The 20,897-nt window shown below is 38.9% G+C and overlaps 1 protein-coding gene across 4 annotated transcripts in view; it reads right to left on the reverse strand.

Annotated features, from left to right (window-relative positions):
- RPP30 (ribonuclease P/MRP subunit p30) overlaps positions 1-18,379 on the reverse strand; it is a 36,210-nt gene extending 17,831 nt beyond the window's left edge. Inside the window, exons 1-7 of one of the 4 annotated variants that reach the window (XM_055274238.2) lie at positions 18,358-18,379; positions 17,831-18,025; positions 14,973-15,028; positions 14,284-14,340; positions 13,801-13,875; positions 10,743-10,814; positions 2,328-2,417 (exon numbers count right to left, since the gene is read on the reverse strand). In XM_055274238.2, coding sequence (XP_055130213.1) covers positions 2,328-2,417; positions 10,743-10,814; positions 13,801-13,875; positions 14,284-14,340; positions 14,973-15,028; positions 17,831-17,912 — 432 coding nt within the window. In that variant the 5' untranslated portion in view covers positions 17,913-18,025; positions 18,358-18,379. Of the gene's footprint in view, positions 1-2,327; positions 2,418-10,742; positions 10,815-13,800; positions 13,876-14,283; positions 14,341-14,972; positions 15,029-17,830; positions 18,026-18,357 lie in introns of those variants that run through there. The other 3 variants (XM_055274237.2, XM_055274242.2, XM_055274239.2) reach the window with 3 other exon arrangements.
- Positions 18,380-20,897: the final 2,518 nt, after the last annotated feature.

The following is a 20,897-nucleotide window of genomic DNA, read 5'->3' on the forward strand; positions in this document are numbered from 1 at the left end:
AAAATGACCTTCCTAGTTCATTAAGGTGAAGAAAAAGGTGAAAAAGTTGTAAGTTCACTAGCAATTTGCTGAGTGGCTATAGTGCCCAACTCTGGGGGTGCTACTTCCACAGAAACTGTATTGGCAGTTTGAGGCTGGTAAAAAGGTTAGGCAAACTTCTAAAGACAGAGATTGCTACCTCTGGAGAGAAACAATATGTGAGGCCAATAAGACTGCCATAACCTTGAGCACTGTATTAATTTGTGGCTTTTATCATAGGTACCTGGGGCACATCAGAGATCTTGACAGACAACCAATCAGAACTTTCCTAATCCTGTGTGACTACAGAACTGAATGACTTCTTGTAGTTTTTCATTTCCCCACATTTGACAAATGAGCTGTTGCACAACATAGATTTGCAACTCGAAAATGTGGTGATTCAGGGGTTTTTCACTGTTTACTTATTTATTTATAAGTACTGGCAACAACACAAGGAACCAATGATTTGAGCTCAGCCAATATTGTTATGTTCACTAGTACTGTCAATATTTACCCTAGGCTGGGTGTGGTGGCTCACACCTGTAATCCCAGCATTTGAGGAGGCTGAGGCGGGCGGATCACAAGGTCAGGAATTTGAGACCAGCCTGGCCAACATGGTGAAACCCCATCTCTACTAAAAAGAAATACAAAAATTAGCCGGACATGGTGGCATGCACCTGTAATCCCAGCTACTCGGGAGGCTGGGGCAGGAGAATTGCCTGAACCAGGGAGGCGGAGGTGGAAGTGAGCCGAGATCGTGCCACTGCACTCCAGCCTGGGCGACAGAGCAAGACTCCGTCTCAAAAAAAAAAAAAAAAAATTTACTCAACAAGAGCTTTTATGTTTTTCCCTTGAAATATATGAACATATATTTTTAGTTTGAGTAGCATATTTTTAGGGGTAGAACATAAGCTAACTTAAACTTTTCCCCATTGGGTGGGTCAGGCATGGTGGCTCATGCCTGTAAGCTGAGCACTTCGGGAGGCTGAGGTGGGAGGATTGCTTGAGCCCAGGAGTTTGAGACCAGCCTGGGAAACATGGTGAGACCCCAACTTTACAAAACATAAAAAAAATTAGCCAGGTGTGGTGGCATGCACCTGTAGTCCCAATTACTCAGGAGGCTGAGGTAGAAGGATCACTTGACTCCAGGAGTTTGAGGCTGCAATGAGCTATGATCAAGCCACTGCACTCTAGCTTGGGAAAGAGTGGGACCCTGTCTCTACTACTACTACTACTACTAATAACTTTTGCCACATTGAATTTTCACATACCAATTTTCCATTTTCTCCTCTTACTGTCTCCCTCTAATTCTCAAGCCAATTCCTTAGCACCAAAGAGAATTAAAATTGAGAAAGTTATGATTCTACAGAGGCAAAAGAGCAGGGGAATTATCCTTTGAAAAGCTTCTTAAAAAAATTAATCTTCTGATTCTGATAGGATTGGATATGTAATTTGGACTGTATTTGCTAAACTCTTTTTTTTCTTCTTGGACACCATTTTTTGAGAACAGGAGACTAAGTAGGGTTTTGGAAGCCACTATTCTAAAACAGCATCTCAACTCTTCCTAGGATCTGATTGGCAAAGCAAATAGTTAACAGCTGTGCTGACCTTATGCTACTAAAATAGTTACTGGTGTGAAATAATATTACCTTATGATGAAAATGGGAGGAAATTAAGACTTAGAAGAAGGCATGACAGATGGAAGATGAAGGGTATGGGAAAACAAGAGAAAACTATAGAAGGGGAATGAGAAAAATTCTATAGCAGAGGGAGAAACAAAAAAGTTTTCTGAACACATGGCCATCCTATTAGGTTAATATAAAAGTAACCCTGGGCTCTTTGTGAATAAGCATGCTTCAACACAGATTTTAATTTTGCATAGACCACGTCTATGTGATGCTATGCCTTGTTCCCTCTTGACTCTCTCTTTAGCTTGCTGGTGCCTCAAGGCACCAGCTTTTTATTTTTTCCCTTCCTCTTCTTTTTTGACTGCTCTGTTCCCTTAATAATCGATGTTCAGGTTATAAGTACCCATGATTATTAGCTATCCTCTTAAGAAATATCCTTCATAAATTTTGGGTTCTATAGCCTTTTAAAAACATCTTAATAATTAACTGGATATTTTTAATTTTAAGCTTTCTTTCTCCCTTTGTTCAGCTTTCAAAACGAAAATTCTTTTTTCTAAAACTGCCTCCTATTCCCTAGCCTTTGTTTTTCCTTCTAAGAACACTGATTTCTTCTGCTTCTTTTCCAATTTGCTAATGTAAGCTTCTAAGATTCAAATACAGAATGGAAAGTATAACACTTACCACATTAATAGGAGGTCTTTTGAAGTAAAATGGTAGTTTCTCTGTTACAGTTATGCAGACTAAATCCACATCTAAATGTGTACAAGCAATCTGTAAAGAAGAAAAAAATAGGTAAGGCCAATAGGAAAATTGGCACAAGTAAGAATGGGAGATAAGGTCAAAGTCGATATAAAGTATGGTTCACTCCATAGGTGTTTTGATGGTTCTGTGTTGAAATACATCTGACCTTTTACAAAGTCAACTGTTTTGCTACTCTTAGGTTTGGTTTAAATGGTTTAACTGTAATCCAGCAAAAGCGGAATATGCCCATAGACTTTCTCAAAAGATAGGGCCTGAAGACTCTCTAACTCATATGGTCTTCTACATAAGGATGGGTTGTGGAGTGAGGCTCAGTTTCTGGAAGGTTACTTCAGACTGTCCCAGAAAGAAGCAACTGACTATTCTAAAACCCAAGGAAAAAATAAGCCAAATGGAATGTATGCGTGGTCCATTTATCCCACACACTATTTACTGAGCAACTCTGTGCCAAGAATTGTCCCAGGGCTGTGGCTCCTATCAAGTCTACTGAGTAGCTAAAGAAATATGAACACAGCACCTCATGACATTTGTTCAAATACTAATAGAAGGAATCTACATAAATAGTTAAAGCAGAGCTATTACAAAGCAAATGATAATGAATGCATTTTCTCAACTTTTTCCCTTTCCGTTGTTTTAATTTTTGCTATGACTTGAGTAATACTCTGCATTTTCTTCTCAAAGAGATTTGAAACTGCTTATGAAAACCACATACAAGATAAAATAAACAGATAAGAAAATCAGGATAAATGGAAAATCAGGGAAGAAAAATAAAGCTGGGAAAAGGTTACTAGTGTAGAGGGCAAGCCAGAAGACACTGCTGGAAGAAACATACCTGGCTCTGATTTTGCCATTATTTGATTTATGGTGATAAAAATAGTTGGCTGTTATGTATTACATTAAAAATAAAGCTTACTGACAATGCTAGTGTGTACAGGCTTGACAGACAAATTCAAACTTCCAGGATGGCTACGCTGACAAACAACATCAGTGGCATGTACCAGGGGAAAGGGCAGAGTAAGGAAGAGTGGAGAAAATGACCTATAGGATTGGTGTCAACCTTCAGCAATGACAGGAATACCATATCTTGCCCTTTTTCTTCAGAATCCCCACTTCAGTCATTCCTATTCCAACCCCAGGGCTTTAGGAAGTAGAGATCAGAGGTTGGCTAGCTTTAAGACAGTCATAGTAACTTAGTAAGCCTGGGAAGCAATGTTGTTTTGGCAGAAATACTTGGCTCATAAAGAATCTCCCCATCCCAACTGCCACAGCTGTCCAACTCATAAAAGAGTCATTGAAAATTTAATAAGAGTGGATGAAGAAAAGCTCTGAATGATAGCTGAAACAAATTCAGCTCTGTTCACCATTTTTTATCTATCATACTGGCAAAGATAAAACAGTTTGGTACTACCTTGCTGACATGAGAATGAATAAACAGGCACTCACAAGGTCTTTAAATCAGTATAAGGTCTTGAAAAGCATTTTAGCAATGGCTACCAAAATTTTCAATGCACACACCAATAATTCTACTTATAGGTATGTAGTAGGTATAAGTGGAGTCTCCTATAGAGAAGTCTCTGTAAGTATAGAGACTCTAAAAATATATTACGTAGCTATATACCCTACAAAGGCTCAGGGGACATTAGTACAATGACAGTCATTGCAATACCAATCATGAAAGACTAGACACAATTAAACATCTCTCAATTTTACTTAAATAAATTATGATCCCTTTATATGATGGAATATGCCAACTCATTAAAGGAAATGATGCACATCTCTAATGGATACTATGGAACAACCTCTAAGAAACTGTAAGGTAAAAGAAGCATGGTGTTAGGTAGGAAGGAAAGAGGAAGGGAGAAAGGGGAGAACAAAGGAAAAAAAGGTGAGGTAAATAATATTTCTAAAAAGATACACAAAAACTATTACTAGTGGTTGCTTCTGGAAAAAACGGGGAAGGAATTTTAGGTGGAAGTAAGGCGTACTTGTCAGTACCTTTGTACTGTTTAAATTAATCATTGTGAATGTAAATTATTTCTTCAGTTTAAAAAGCTGATTAATTCTTTAAAAGCTTGTTAAACATTCTCCCCAGAATAAAGCTAAATTAGGTTACTTTTTACTTACATATTGTTCCTTTCGTCCCTTCTCCTATGTAAGAGTGGCCAATTAAACAATGGCTCTATGTTGGTTTAAGTACGTGCAAATACATGCATTATAATAAACTTTTAGTTACAAGGGACAGCTCCACATGGCTCCCTCTGACACTTCAACCTTAGAATGCCCCAAACTGAATTATTGTTATTTAGTTTTCTATTAACCAAAATGTTCAATCAATACTTTTAGATAACTACAAAATAAGAGTTAATGTTCACACTACAATGAAACGCTTTCTATATCATTTTAAAAGATTAAATTATGCCCAGTAGAGCCTTGGGGTTAAGAATCTTATAATTGTTTTCTCTGAAAACTAGTAGGTTACATAATAATTCACATCAGTTGTCCATACCAATTTTTTTTTTTTTTTTTTTTTTTTGGCCAGAGACTCCTATGACAATTTAAAGAAAACGTATTCCCATAAAAATGCACACATATATACACATCTTTGCCTCTATGGCACAAAAGGAATAGGACTGTAGGGGTTCATATTCCTCCCTGAATCCCTTTCAAAGATATCAGGTTGATAAATTGTGAAGAGACAATCAGGCTTACCAAGGAAAAAGAGAGATGCCCATCAACAGTGGCGCTCAACTTTAATGTGTGTAAAACTCCCCTAAAGAATGTATCAAAAATGGAGACAACCAGGCCCTACCTCCATTGATTCATTAAGTATGGCCTAATGATCTGCATTTTAATAAATATCCCAGGTAATTCTAAAGCCAGTGGAGGCAGACCATACTCCAAGTAACACCAGGACACTCCCTTCCTCAAGATACTACAACAGTTCTCTGCAAAGGAAAGGCATGAATTTCAGGAGCAAGAAGAAAATAAAACTTTTATTTCCATTTACTTTTATTTTTTAAAAATAGAGACAGGGTCTCACTATATTGCCCAGGCTGGTCTTGAACTCCTGGCCTCAAGTGGTCATCCTGCCTCGGCCTCCCAAAGTGCTGGAATTACAGGCACAAGACACTGGATCTAGCCTCCATTTACTTTTATTTTGAGATGGAGTCTCGCTCTGTCATCCAGGTTGGAGTGCTGTGGCGCAATCTCGGCTCACTGCAAGCTCCGTCTCCCGGGTTCACACCGTTCTCCCGCCTCAGCCTCCTGAGTAGCTGGGACCACAGGTGCCAGCCACCATGCCTGGCTAATTTTTTGTATTTTTAGTGGAGTCAGGGTTTCATCGTGTTAGCCAGGATGGCCTCCTCCTGACCTCGTGATCCGCCTGCCTCGGCCTCCCAAAGTGCTAGGATTACAGGCGTTAGCCACCACGCCTGGCCCATTTACTTTTTAATTCACTATCTTAAGATCTGTTTTGTGGGTATGTAGTTTTTATAAGGCACACTGGTATAATGAGAGATGCAAATAATTTATAAGAAACATATATATATTTGGAAGCAGGCTCAAAAATTTTTTAAACTGATAGGGTGCACAATCAAAGCAGGTTAGAGACCACTAGACTAAATAACCTGAATTCTCCTCAACCTGCTCAGCTGCTTTAAATCCTAAATGGGAATAACTAATTGGTCCAGGAGCTCTGGAAGCTTCTATGCAACTCTCTCTCTGTGTCATATTCCACAGCTCTCCCCCATCCCAAGGAGCCCTAACCAATGGACCCCCTCAAAATCTTTAATCTCTGCCTTATCTCCTTAAGTAGCTATGGAGAGGGAGTTTCTATGAGACATCTTCCAGATACTCTGAGTAGAAAATATAATGGTATGTTATGTCCCATGGAAATAATGCTATTTAAGGTGGTTAGATTTTATACTACTATTGACATAGACATGTGTCTGTGTGTGTGTGTATGCTTGATGACTCATCTTGGAGACCTAACTTAGTTTTACAATACCATACCTATAGAGATAGATACCTGTTAGAATTCTAGATAATCAACTTACAAACAAAACAAATAAAATCACTTATAGAATGTAACTTAAGACACAAACTGCTTGCATTTGACCTGATTCCAAACCATGATATACCTATAAAAGCTTTAAAAGAAAGATGTCTTTTAAAATTGATTTCCTATAGAAAACAAGGAGAACTCTAATTTCAATTTAATCTTAAGGAATGGGTAATATTTGGATAGAGAAGAGGAAGATGTTCCAATTTTTAAAACTGCGTTTTCATATAACTTTTTGAGTATATGTGTAAAGTCAATACTTTGTGCTTTCTTCCATCTTCCAAAGTATTTTTGACAGGCCCATCTACTATCATCAAGCATGTGTTCACCAAATTCAAACTTTAAGTCTGAGAAAACAGTAAGATAAACAAGTAAAACTATTATATGAAATTACAATATAGTCTAAAACCCAAAGTCCTATCTTTAGAACACACTTGCTAGGAGATTTAGAGCAAATCACTCAGTCTGAATCTCAGTTTTCTCCATTATAAAATGAGGACAGTAATAAATATCTGTCTCAATTATCCTACAGGATTGTTGTAAAAGTTAAAGGAAATAAATATGTAAACATTTTTGAAAGGTTTTACAAATGTATACCTTCTTTTGTTTCTCTAATCATCAGTAAAGGGATATGGAAATGTAAGTTGCATGATCTTCAAAATTAATCCAGAAATCAAAGGTACAACAAAATACTTGGTACATCAACAACTTTTATTCTAAATCACAACTGAGTTGCTATTATTTAATAAGCAAACTAAGTTGCTGTTGGTTAACAAATTTGGAAATGCCCACGGTCTTCCTTATATTAAACATTAGTGGTTTCAGCACTGAATTATACTTTCTTAAAGAACATGAAAAAACAGATACCCAGAATCAACCCCAAATGTACTGGACCAGAGTCTACAGTGGTGAGGGCTGAATGTGCCTGATTTTAAAAAGTTCTACAGGTGTCTTTTATGACTAAAAATCACTTGCTTCTACTTACCCCTTTAATTAAAACAAAATTCTTGAGAATATCTATAATTGCATTAAAAAAATTTTTTTTGAGACAGAGTCTTACTCTGTTGCCCAGGCTGGAGTGCAGTGGCACAGTCTCAGCTCACTGTAACCTCTGCCTCCTGGGTTCAAGCAATTCTCGTGCCTCAGCCTCCCTAGTAGCTGGGATTACAGGCGCGTGCCACCACACCTGGATAATTTTTGTATTTTTAGTAGGGATGGGGTTTCACCATATTGGCCAGGCTGGTCTTGAACTCCTGACCTCAAGTGATCCACCTGCCTCGGCCTCCCAAAGTGCTAGGATTACAGGCATGAGCCACTGTGCCCGGCCTACAGTTGCATTTTTTAAAGTAACAACAACAACAAAAAGAGTCGGCACCCATAAATAATTTGTGCTGTTTCTCTCTGTTAATATAAATAATTAAGAATTGATAGTATGTCTTGAAAACTATTAGTGTTTACCACACACATTAGCATCCTTAGTCAATAGCTCCATCTACTGGATACATCTAGGAAAAACATCTTTCTGCAATTTTAGAACGAATTTTGCTTAAAAAAAAAAAAAAACTGATGTAACATTAAAACCTCAAAGACCAGGCTGGTCTGAAGGTAGTCAGTTATCTTAATTGACTGTTCACAGTCAGTTATCTTAATTGACTATTCACAATCAGTTACAGATTGAATTCCTTGTTCTACTCTTTCCCCTCTTCTTAATAGGACACTTGACTAGTCTTTAAAAAAAAAATCACAGAGTAGTACCTTTGGTGGTTATATTTTTGGCAGATGGACATTTTAGTGAACCTAGAAAAAGGCAACTTTCAGAAGTTTCTAAAAGTAGCTATACCTCATTTTATACTTTTGGCAGATGGACACTTTAGTGAACCTAGATAAAGGCAACTTTTGAACTTTCTAAAAGTAGCTATACCTCATTTTACACAGTAAAATGCATTACAGTTGTTTTTTCCCTACTGTAATCATTTAAAATGCCCAAGGTGTTCTGTCTCAAGGTGACAAACATGCATACACGTTAAGCTCCTTTCCCTTCTGCAAAGGCAATGAAATGGCAATTTTACAAGTACAAAAGAAATTCAATTCATAAAGGCTCTCAAGATAAGAGGGGTTATACTAGCAAATGGCTGATTTTGAAGAATTTCTGAAAGAGTAAAAGCTGAGACAATCATGCTGGCATATGGGCTATACCTCAGAGCATGCAAAGGAGGAAGCCGAAACAGAGGTAGAAACTTTTATGCTACAATACAACCTTGCTCCTTTCTCTCCCAAGGAGCAGCAAATGGTAAGGGCAGAAACTGAAGTGATTTTAGAGCTAGAAAGAGATGGATCAACACTTAGCTAAGAGAAGTTTTGAATGAATGAAGCAGAGATAAAGAAACAGAAGAAAACTCACTCTTTCAAACTGAGCCCATCAAAGGTTAGCAGGATGAAAAAAACAAAACAAAAAAAACACAAACACCAGTTATATATACCCTTATGGGGTTCTAGAAACTCCAAGTATAAATAACAAATCCTAAAAGTTTCCAGATGAGTCAAAACAGGTCATCTACAAAGTCAGCACATCAGACTTCTTATATAACATATCACAACCTACTCATCTGACAAAGGGTTAATATCCAGAATCTACAATGAACTCAAATTTACAAGAAAAAAACAAACAACCCCATCAAAAAGTGGGCAAAGGATATGAACAGACACTTCTCAAAAGAAGACATTTATGCAGCCAAAAAACACATGAAAAAATGCTCATCATCACTGGCCATCAGAGAAATGCAAATCAAAATCACAATGAGATACCATCTCACACCAGTTAGAATGGCCATCATTAAAAAGTCAGGAAACAACAGGTGCTGGAGAGGATGTGGAGAAATAGGAACACTTTTACACTATTGGTGGGACGGTAAACTAGTTCAACCATTGTGGAAGTCAGTGTGGAGATTCCTCAGGGATCTAGAACTAGAAATACCATTTGACCCAGCCATCCCATTACTGGGTATATACCCAAAGGATTATAAATCATGCTGCTATAAAGACACATGCACACGTATGTTTATTGCGGCACTATTCATAATAGCAAAGACTTGGAACCAACCCAAATGTCCAACAACGATAGACTGGATTAAGAAAATGTGGCACGGCTGGGTGCGGTGGCTCACGCTTGTAATCCCAGCACTTTGGGAGGCCGAGGCGGGCGGATCATGAGGTCAGGAGATCAAGACCACGGTGAAACTCTGCCTCTACTAAAAAAAATACAAAAAAATTAGCCGGGCGTGGTGGCGGGCGCCTGTAGTCCCAGCTACTCGGAGAGGCTGAGGCAGGAGAATGGTGTGAACCCAGGAGGCGGAGCTTGCAGTGAGCCGAGATTGCACCACTGCACTCCAGCCTGGGCGACAGAGTGAGACTCTGTCTCAAAAAAAAAAAAAAAAAAAAAGAAAGAAAATGTGGCACATATACACCATGGAATACTATGCAGCCATAAAAAATGATGAGTTCATGTCCTTTGTAGGGACATGGATGAAACTGGAAAACATCATTCTCAGTAAACTCTCGCAAGGACAAAAAACCAAACACCGCATGTTCTCACTCATAGGTGGGAATTGAACAATGAGAACTCATGGACACAGGAAGGGGAACATCACACTCCAGGGACTGTTGTGGGGTGGGGGGAGTGGGGAGGGACAGCATTAGGAGATACACCTAATGCTAAATGACGAGTTAATGGGTGCAGCAAACCAACATGGCACATGGATACATATGTAACAAACCTGCACACTGTGCACATGTACCCTAAAACCTAAAGTATAATAAAAAAAAAAAAATTCAAAAAAAAAAAAGAAAATGTGGCACATACACATCATGGAATACTGTGCAGCCATAAAAAATGATGAGTTCATGTCCTTTGTAGGGACATGGATGAAACTGGAAACCATCATTCTCAGTAAACTATCGCAAGGACAAAAAACCAAACACCACATGTTCTCACTCGTAGGTGGGAACTGAACAATGAGAACACATGGACACAGGAAGGGGAACATCACACTCTGGGGACTGTTGTGGGGTGGGGGGAGGGGGGAGGGATAGCATTAGGAGATAAACCTAATGCTAAATGACGAGTTAATGGGTGCAGCACACCAACATGGCACATGTATACATATGTAACAAACCTGCACATTGTCCACATGTACCCTAAAACTTAAAGTATAATAATAATAAAATTAAAAAAAAAAAAAGAAAAAAATACTACTTTGTTTTACTTATCTGTTACTCACATGAAAAAGCTTTTCTGTCTTTGGAAAAACTGCAACAACATCATAGAGCCGGGCCCTTGAAGAAGTTGCTCTCTAGGAATACAAAAAGAATGTTATCATACAATAACAAAATCTGTACACATGAAATTCTGTCTAGTGATTGACTCACACTTATATTTCAATCATGGAACACTTCTAATATACTATTGACATTTCTGCTTTGCTTTGTATGTTGGCAGAAAAGACATAAGCACATGAGAATTTAGATACAAATACCCATCTCACCAATCATTCTCCTTCCTTCCTACATTTGTTATACTTTAACCATGTACCAAACATTGTGTTTGACATGTAAAAATCAAATTAGGCTAGGTATGATGGCTTAAGCCTGTAAACCCAGCACTTTGGGAGGCCAACGTGGGAGGACTGCCTGGGCCCAGGAGTTTGAGACTAGCCTGGGAAACATTGTGAGACTCCATCACTGCAAAAAAATTTAAAAATTAGCTGGGTGTGGTGGTACACACATATGTCCCAGATACTTGAGGTGCCTGAGGCAGAAGGGTCTCTTGAGTCCCATAGGTTGAGGCTGCAGTGAGCCGCGTTCATGCCACTGCCACTGCACTCAAGCCTGGACAACAAAGTGAGACCTCATCTCAAAAAAAAAAAAAAAAAAAGAAGAAAAAAGAAAGTATCATCTCAAACCTAAATTGTGTGAGTCTGTATATGAAAAGACTAGAAAAAAATATATTTATACACAAACATACAATCTCTGAATTATGGAATAAAGTGTAGTATTTCTTCTCTGCTTGTTGGCATCTTCTAAAATTTTGCAATCTCTTATTTTGTAAAAAGAAAAAGTATAATAAAAGTTAGGAAGGTATAAGAGAAGCAGCAGGTGCTGTGCTTGAGCAGGTAAGAGGGCCTGCTAGGCAGACTTGTGCTGAGATAGGGCAGGGTCCAGGTCTTAGGAAAAGCCAGGATCTGGGATTTGCTCTCCTTCACCTGCCCACTCTCACTTGTGAAGGAGACAAAAAGGAACCACCAAGATGTTCATGGTAACAAGAGTAAATGAAAGTCTTTACAACCTATCAAAAGTCAGCTCCATTTATGTCTACCCGGGCCTAAGGAACCAGAATGCTGCCTTGCAGGTGTATAAGACACCAAAAATTGGCTTTTCACAATTTCTTTAGCAATAGTAACTGTTATAAAGGGGGTCTTTCCTTAATTACTTCTATTATATGATGGAGATGTCCATCCCAGCTAAAGACAAAACAGTTCACCTTCTCAGGGAATGTCACTTTCTCTCTCCCCTGATAGTAGGCATACCCAAACCTCTCTCATTTAAGAAACAAAATCTCTTTATGCAGCAGATTCTTATCCACCAACCACCCTATGCCTCCCATTCTCCTATGGAGTCAAATTTCTTAAGCAAAGTCAGCAGCACAGTCTGCATTTTTTCACATCCCTATTATATCCATTGAAATGGTTTTTGCTAAGGCAGCCAAGGGCTGTCACATCAATAAATCTGACAGACTTTTTTTTTTTTTTTTTTTGCCTGTCTGCTTGACTACACAAGTATACTGACCCTGCTGACCTTTCATTCCTCCTTTTCTGTTTTCCCTTTGCTTGCTGTCCTTCTACTTCTAGGGTAGTCCCTTCTCAGTCTCCAATCCTAGCTCATCCTCTTTCATACCATTAAATGGTGAAGTTCCTTAGGACTCTGTACCAAACTTCTTATTCCCACAATGCACTTTGGCCAGGGAATCTCATCCATTCCCGTGATTTCAATTACTCACTGCAGGTGACCACTTCCAAAGCACCATTTTTAATTGGGATCACTCTTCTGAAGGCCACATCTTTTTTTTTTTCTGAAATGAAGTCTGGCTCTGTTGCCCAGGCTAGAGTACACTGGTGTGATCTCACTGCAACCTCTGCCTCTCTGGCTCCAGTGATTCTCCTGCCTCAGACTCTTGAGTAGCTGGGATTACAGGTGCCCACCACCACACCCTGCTAATTTTTGGATTTTTAGTAGAGACGGGGTTTCACCATGTTCACCAGGCTGGTCTTGAACTCCTGACCTCAAGTGATCTGCCCGCCTATGCCTCCCAAAATGTTGGGATTACAGGCATGAGCCACCGTGCACATCTTTTTTGATGGGCTCTTTTGAAACTCTCACAGTAACTCATCAGGATGCCCCCAAACCTGCTTGTTTGTATGGTCCGTCTCAGGAAATGGTACACCATTACCTACCTGGCTGCTCAAGCCACCTAGGGAGTAATCATCCTACATCCAATTAACCAATAAATCCCATCAATTCTCCCTCCTGGATGCCTCTTAAGTCCCCTCCTTAACTCCCTCTAATCCGTTCTCTGTAATTCAAACCTCATTTCACTCCCTTAGTTAAAACTTTCAAGGGCTTCGAACTGCTCTTGGAATCCTCACCCAAGTTTATATCTTTAACCTTATGCCACGTAACTGGCTCGATAGGCTTAGCCCTATTGTTTTGTTTCACTTCCCAGAAAATATCATGTTTTCCTTAGCTTCAGGACCTATGCATAATCCATCCTATCTGGGAACACTAGCTCCCTGCTTGTCACCTATATAACATTTACTGACTCTTCTGTCTCCCAGCTTGAATATCAACTCACTCAGGTTACATACTCCCAGAGCATCCTTTATTTACCACTTCCCTACCTTGGAACATTCCTTACATTTGTAATTATTATTTGTTCAGTGCTTGTCTTGCCAATTAAACTTTAAGCTTTATAAAAGTTCAAGGATTGTGCTATTATTCATGGCAATACCCCTCAGCACCCACCTTAAGTCTGGTGCACGTGAGTTCAATGAATAACAGTTGCCAAGGGATTCTTTAATTGTGGTATCACTACACATGTGCCATGAGTAAGTAAAACAGACATATTACACTGTGTGAATTCTGAGGACAAGGAGAGCAGGCAGGTGTCATGGTTTGCGGGGGCGAGGGAAAATGTAAAATGGGGAAGACAAAATGCAACATTGTTCAACATTAATCACTACAACTTACAAGGCCAAAAGGAGAGAAGAAAAATAATTAACTTACCAAAACATTGCAGTGAGATGGATCCGAGACAATAATTGTTAATCTAGTTAAAATTTTAATTGGTCTTGATTTTCCCTATTTAAAAAAAACATGATGTCAAAAAAGCACAAAAGACAATAATTGATTTTCCTTTTTACCAGTGGAAAGTATTCATTAAAAGGTACTGGCTATAAGGGATAGTGAAGATCAATAAAATCCAGTCCTTGTTCTCTAGGAATTTACAATACAGCCACAGAAAGAGATGTAGGTATCTTAAACTATATAATGAGATAATTTAAAAGTTGTAGGACTTCAGGAAAGAAGATCATCAAAGCAGTACTGAATTGATAGTAAAATAATGTTTCCTGAAGAGTTGAGCCTTGAGGAAAACGTAAGACTGGTACTCAGAGTAAGGTGCAGCTCAAGCTAGAGAATAACACAATAATTAGGTACTTTTTAACTGAATAAATAGATATTATGCTTCTTAAACAACAAAACACCTACTTGTACAATTGGCAAAGTTGTGAAGAGTTCAGAAACAGCTACTGGTTTTTCAATTTCCTGCAACAAACGATAAATAGTTACTGCAGATTGTATCCATTAATAGCACAAAGCATAATGGAAAAATTACGAGGGATTCTCAGAAAAAAATATGCATTTTTTTTTAAAGAAAGCAAGGTGATTTCTGGTATTCAAAAAAACTTTTTAAAATAATTTTTAAAAGAAAGCTAAATAGAGAAGCAACTGTAAACATCAGTGAATAGGAAGAATGAAAACTAATTTTTAGACTGAAATAATCTACAAGATACAGTTGTTCGCCTAAAGAGAAATATACATACTTATTAGTAATGTTTAAGAGAGAACGTAGTTAATAAGCCCATGACAATAAAATAAAAAGGACTAAATATTTTGATTACAGTCTAGCCAATAACAATGCACTTTTTCAACAGTGAAAGTAACTTAATTTCAAATCAACTTTAAGAATCCTGAACACTATGTCATAGTACCTCACAAAAATCTTCATTGTTTGTATAAATATGCATCAGCTCAACTGTTAACATATAAAATAGAAAAGTAATAATGCACAAAGGGGTGCATTTAAGAAATATTCTAATCTGTAGCTTCCAAATTACCAATATAAACACAATTACAAATACTTATTTATGAACTTAACTTTAGAAATATTATTTTACCTGTTTCTTTTCCTTAAAGTCAACGATATGATTGATAGCAACAACTGAATAGCCAACTGCAAAAGAAAAATCAAACACTTTTGTTAAATATAACAACCTCTCCTTCCTGTAACACAGGTCCATCCTGACTCTAGATGTCAAGAGTAGGAGGCCATTTGAGGAGTGGTTATGAATGTGAACTCTAGTGTCAGTCTGCCTGATTTAAAGTCTGTGCACTAAACACTTACAAGTTACTTAACATGAAGTTTCAGGTTCCTCATCTGTCAAATGGTTAAAATAACAACACTTACTTCATATACCTGTCATGAAATTTAAATGAAATAATACACATGAGGTGTTTGAGAACAGTGCCTGGCACACAGGTCTTTGTTTAACCATTATGAATTATTATTAAAATGATACTAAAGACTCTTAACTTTGTGCTTCTCCTTTTCAAATGTCATTCTCTTTCATGTCCCTGTATTCATTTTTATCCCATCAAGTTCCTACTTTATCACTGTCACTTTTATTCTCATTCATTTCTTTTGCTTTTTGTCCTTCTACTTCCTTCAGAGAGACTCCTTTCCTAAGGAGAAATGGAGTGATAACTCCCTCACACCACTGCCCACTTCCCATTTTAAGCTGCACACCATCAACAGACTGGGAACTCCTTGAGGTCAAGGGCTTGCTTTATTATCCTCATCAGTTAGCACTGTTCTGGACATTTGGGCTACCAAAAAAAAATCTAAATCATGACTTTCATCTTTAATTTTTAAAAATACCAATGGGGATGAAAGGATATTAATATTAAAATACATATCAATGCCAAACTCTCAACAGTTTGTCCAACTTCCTTCTTCCCTTCCTTCCTCAAATATTTACTGAGCATCCATTACTTGACAAGCCCTAAACTGGTGTTGAGCATACAGGATAAATAATATAATCCTTCTCCACAAGAAATTTACAGCCTAGTCTGTTGGAGAACTAAGGCAAATAAGGCAATTAAGCAAGTCATTGTATATAAATACATGTTTTTTATAAGTAAGGATTCTATGGAAGTACATAGCACAGTGAAACCTGGTGTAGGGGTCACAAAAGGCTCCCTGGAGAAAGTTACCCTTAAAAACAAAAAAATCACAAGTATGCCTGTACCTTGGGCTTCACTTTTCACCCAGTTAGTCAAATCAACCAGCCATACCTCCTCCCTATTCTTCTTTACCACACTCCCAAATCTGCTCTAAACTTCCTTGTTATACCCATTTAGGATATCCTTTTGGCTACTAAACAATGTCCCTACCGTTCTACAGAAATGTCAATTAGGATCTGTTTCTCCACAAAACTTTTTCCTAGACTACTCCTCATCTGGCAGCTTAGGAGTACTTACTTCCCCAATCAGGCTTTAGGGTATTTTAATTTACACAGTATATTTCTGAAGCTTATTATTGGTTTCTTATATCACATCAGAAACTAAGAACCAGGGCTCTGTCTTCCCTATTCTTTGCAAATGTCCACTATTTATTTCCAGACTCATCAAATAGCAGAGCAGTCCTTTGTCTTTGACTTGTAAGTTGAGGCAACTTTGTCATATGCCATGAATTCCATTTAATTTATAAACAAATAACCACTAACAAAGTACATATATTACCACACCTCTTTCAAGTGTATTTTAAACTGGGGGAAATTCTCTAAAGAAATCATTATTAACTTTTCTTTTTTGTATTAATTTTTTTAATGTGTTCAGTTTATTCCACAAGCATTAACTGAGTAACTGCCATGTACTGGTGCCTGCAGAGTGAACGTGTTAAGCACAGTAAATAAAAGGATAAGACATGGCAATTCTCTTAAGCTCATGATTTATTCAAAAATGGGATGGCATCAGGAAAAGCCTCATTGAGGAGGTAATAATTGCGACGAACTGCACCCAGGAAAACTTGTTTTACAGGATCAAAGAACATTAGCGCTAAATGGCCCAGATCATCATGTCTACTTTCCTCTTTGTGCTGATGAGCCAAGTACCACAGAGATAACGTTCATTTAGTGGCAGCAGTGGAAAGGGACAGTCATTTCGCCACGGATACTTCATAAAGAGAACAATAAAAATGTGCTGTGATTCACTTTGCCAAGAAGTGGTTGTCATTTCTAGCACCACCTCTGAACAGTATCAGTAATCAGAACTCACAATGAGCTGAAAACTGTCTCTGAGGAGCAGATGTTACTGCACGAACCTCTTGATTCTTTTTAATCTCTCTATTCCCACACTTTACAGTCTACGGAATACAGAACCCATGACTAACTCCAATAGTTAAAACAGGTTCTCGTCTCTCAAGGCTTTCGCTTCCCTACGATTTGGGCCATGCTGTCCTCCTCCTCCACCACCACTCCGCCGTGTATGTCCTCTGCCCCCACCTACCCTCTCTCTGTCTAGATAGTATTGCTCCAACACTCCCACATCCTCCTCCTTCTCCGAGCCTCCACGGCGCTTCCTGTCCGTGCCCCAAATTCCAGCATTTGTTTAGACACTGCCGTGAGAGTCAGGAAGGGCTGATAGTAACTTAGAAGCTTAGAAGATTGTACCCTTGGAGTCCAGCTCCGGCTTCTGTCATCTATCAGCTGTAGGCCCCTACGCAAATCCCTCGCCCTCGTTGGGCTTCAGTTCCCTCATTGCAGGAAAGTAGCTGAACCAGATAACAACCCCCAGAACCTTCGAGTTTCCCGCGCTAGGAATCAGACCAACACATCGGCGGGCATCAGCCTCCAGGGACATCCCAGAGACTCTGGGAGACGTGACCGAGACCCATCAAGAAATAGCTCCTCCTGAGTGTGGCCCGATGGTCTGGGTGGCATGAGGTTGGGCAGGTGCGAAGCCGGAGGCAACTCACGGTGAGCGGCTGTCTCCACAAGTCCGCGCAGAGCCTTCAGGTCAGAACCCGCTCGCAGGTCCAAATCTGCAAACACCGCCATGCTGAAGTCCCATGACCGCCCACGCGCACCAGTCTGCGCAGCCGCTGAGCTCGCCCCTCAGGCATGCTGGGAGCTGTAGTTAACCTGCGCAGTCCGTCTCTACCTCCAGTTGACTAGGGATTCGGAGAAACTTACTTGCTTTGCTTTCAACTACTACCAGAATTTGTGTGTTGAAATCAACAGCTTCATTTCTATCCCTCTTTGTCTTCTTCTGAATGACAATGTTTGGTTCCCCCTGGAGGGGTTCCAATTCCCAACTATTCAATACTCCTATAAAATAGTGTAGAAATGAATTCATTCAAAATGCACGCACACGGTATCTACTTAGCGCTGCTCATGAATCAGAGAATTCTGCTCATGGGTGAAAACGCTATTTAAGAGTCCTAAAGAACACGTTTTCCTTTCCTTTCCCTAAAGTGCATTCCGTTGTTTACAATGGACTTACCGGGAAGAGGGCGTTTGTGTGTGACTGACTCTAGGACTTCAAAAGAGAACTACCCCAAGACGAGGGTCTTTTTACCCAATCAGAACTGTTGATGTTAAAGCCCGCTATTCTCTGTTGCAGTCAACATCTTCAACCACAAGATGGCAGGACTCACTCTAGGACGAGCGGTTAGAGCCAACATTGCAAAATTGAGATGTTTTACACTTTTCCAGCTGAGAAATATACAAGGTGACGCATATCCCACATATCTGATGTTTCCACTTTTTTCCGACTTAGTGTAAATGACCTATTGAGGATAATAATCAATTATACTACAAAAGTGTGACTATAGTTTACATCAGTGCTCTCAAACTACCTGTGATGAAGGATCAGTTTCTCCCTCCTTCTCTACCCCCAAACTCTTCGCGAACCAGGATGTGGTCCTTTATGCATTACCAGTAAGCAGCCTGGCCTCATGGGAATCACAAATTTGACAACACTCGAACTGCCCTTAAATAGAATAGAATAGAATCTGCTGATCAGGAGCTTGGATATCAGGACAATGCCAAAGTACTGTAAACTTTCTAAACATCTTCACTTTTTGTTTGTTTGTTTGTTTTAATAACGTGCGCACAGCAACAACAATCACAGAATTAGAGGCTCGGTCATTTGACCTGGGGAGTGTCCCGGTTGGTGGCCTGCTGAGTTTTCGTTTCGTTTTGTTTTGTTTTTAGAGAGAGTATCTCGTTATTGACCAGGATGGACTCTAACGCAAGCAATCCTCTCTCCTAGCTGTGATTACAGGAGCCCACCCACATGCTCCACCCATCAATTTCTCTATTTACTGACCACAAACATTTCACAGATAGTCTCTCGTCTATGGACCACACCTTAACTAGTACTCCTTTTTGCGATTTTCTTGCCGGTCTCAGAAGGGAGGAAGGATCTGTTCCATGCAGTAGCATGCAATTCTCTTCTTGCTTAACTTTTGTAAAGAAGAGATATTTTGCCTTTTCCAGTACTTGATATTTCCTAAGTAGGAGTAGAAGAGAATATTACTTCTGCAAATAGAATAAGGTCATATGAAGCAAACCCTTTGTTTTTCATGAGAATATCTAGTGTTAATTTTGCAGGGTCACCCAGGTATCTTCACCTATGACCATAACAATCTAGATTGGTCAGAAATATGACCAATGTGTGGTGAAGGTGAATAAGTTGATAGTTCAATTATTTTTTCATTTTTAGTGGACACATTTTAATTATACATATTTATAGGGTAAAATTTCATGTTCTGATACATGTATATGTTGCATAATGAACAAATCAAGGTAATTAGCATATTCATCCCCTCATGCATTTTTGGTGATAACATTAAAAAAAACTCTCTTCTAGCTGTTTCATGATATATAAACCTTACTGTTAATCATAGTCACCTTCTGTGCAATACAACATCAGAACTTATTCCTCCTATCTAACTTTGTACCTGTTGACCAACCTCTCCCCATCCTCCTGCCCCAATCCTTCCCTAGTCTGTTAACCATTGTTCTACTATTTACTTTCTAGACTTCTATCAAATTAATTTTTTTCAGATTTCACATGAGTGAGATTATGCAGTATTTGTCTTTCTGTGTCTAGCTTATTCCACTTAAGATAGTGTCATCCATGTTATCCCAAATGACAGGATTTCATACTTTTTTAATGGCTGAATAGTATGTCATTATGTGTATACCACATTTTCATTACCCATTCATTCGTTGTTAGACATGTAGGTTGATTCCATATATTGGCTATTGTGAATAGCGTTGCAATAAACATGGGAGTGCAGATATCTCTTTGACATACTGATTTCACTCTCTTTGGATTATACACCCAGTAGTGCAACTTTCAGGTTATATGGTAGTTCTATTTTTAATTTTTTGAGGAACATCTACCATTTTTCATAATGGCTATACTAGTTTACATTTCCACCAACAGTAAGTGTTCCTTTTTCTCTACATCCTCACCAACACTTATTTTCATTTATTGTTTTGATAATAGTCATTGTAACTGGAGTGAGGTGGTATCTCATTGTGGTTTTGATTTGCATTTCCTTTATGATTAGTGAAGCTGATGATTTTTTCATATACCTGTTGGCCATTTGTACGACTTCCTTTGAGAAGTGCCTGTTAAAGTCTTTTTTTTTTTTTGAGACAGGATCCTTTGTCACCCAGGCTGGAATTCAGTGGCTTCATAATGGCTCACTGCAGCCTCAGACGCCTGGCCTCAAGCAATTCCTCTACCACAGCCTCCTGAGTAGCTTGGACTACAGGTATATACCACTGTGTCCAGATAATTTTTTAAAATTAAATTAAATTTAAGTTCCAGGATACACGTGCAGGACGTGCAGGTTTGTTACGCAGGTAAACCTGTGCCATGGTGGTTTGCCGCGCCTATCAACTCATCACTTAGGTATTAAGCCCCACATACCTTAGCTATTTATCCTGATGCTCTTCCTCCCCCTGCACCCCCAACAGGCCCCAGTGTGTGTTGTTTCCCTCCCTGGTCCATGTGTTCTCATTGTT

The sequence above is a fragment of the Symphalangus syndactylus genome, chromosome 4 (genome assembly GCF_028878055.3).
Source record: "Symphalangus syndactylus isolate Jambi chromosome 4, NHGRI_mSymSyn1-v2.1_pri, whole genome shotgun sequence".
Classification (NCBI taxonomy): domain Eukaryota; kingdom Metazoa; phylum Chordata; class Mammalia; order Primates; family Hylobatidae; genus Symphalangus; species Symphalangus syndactylus.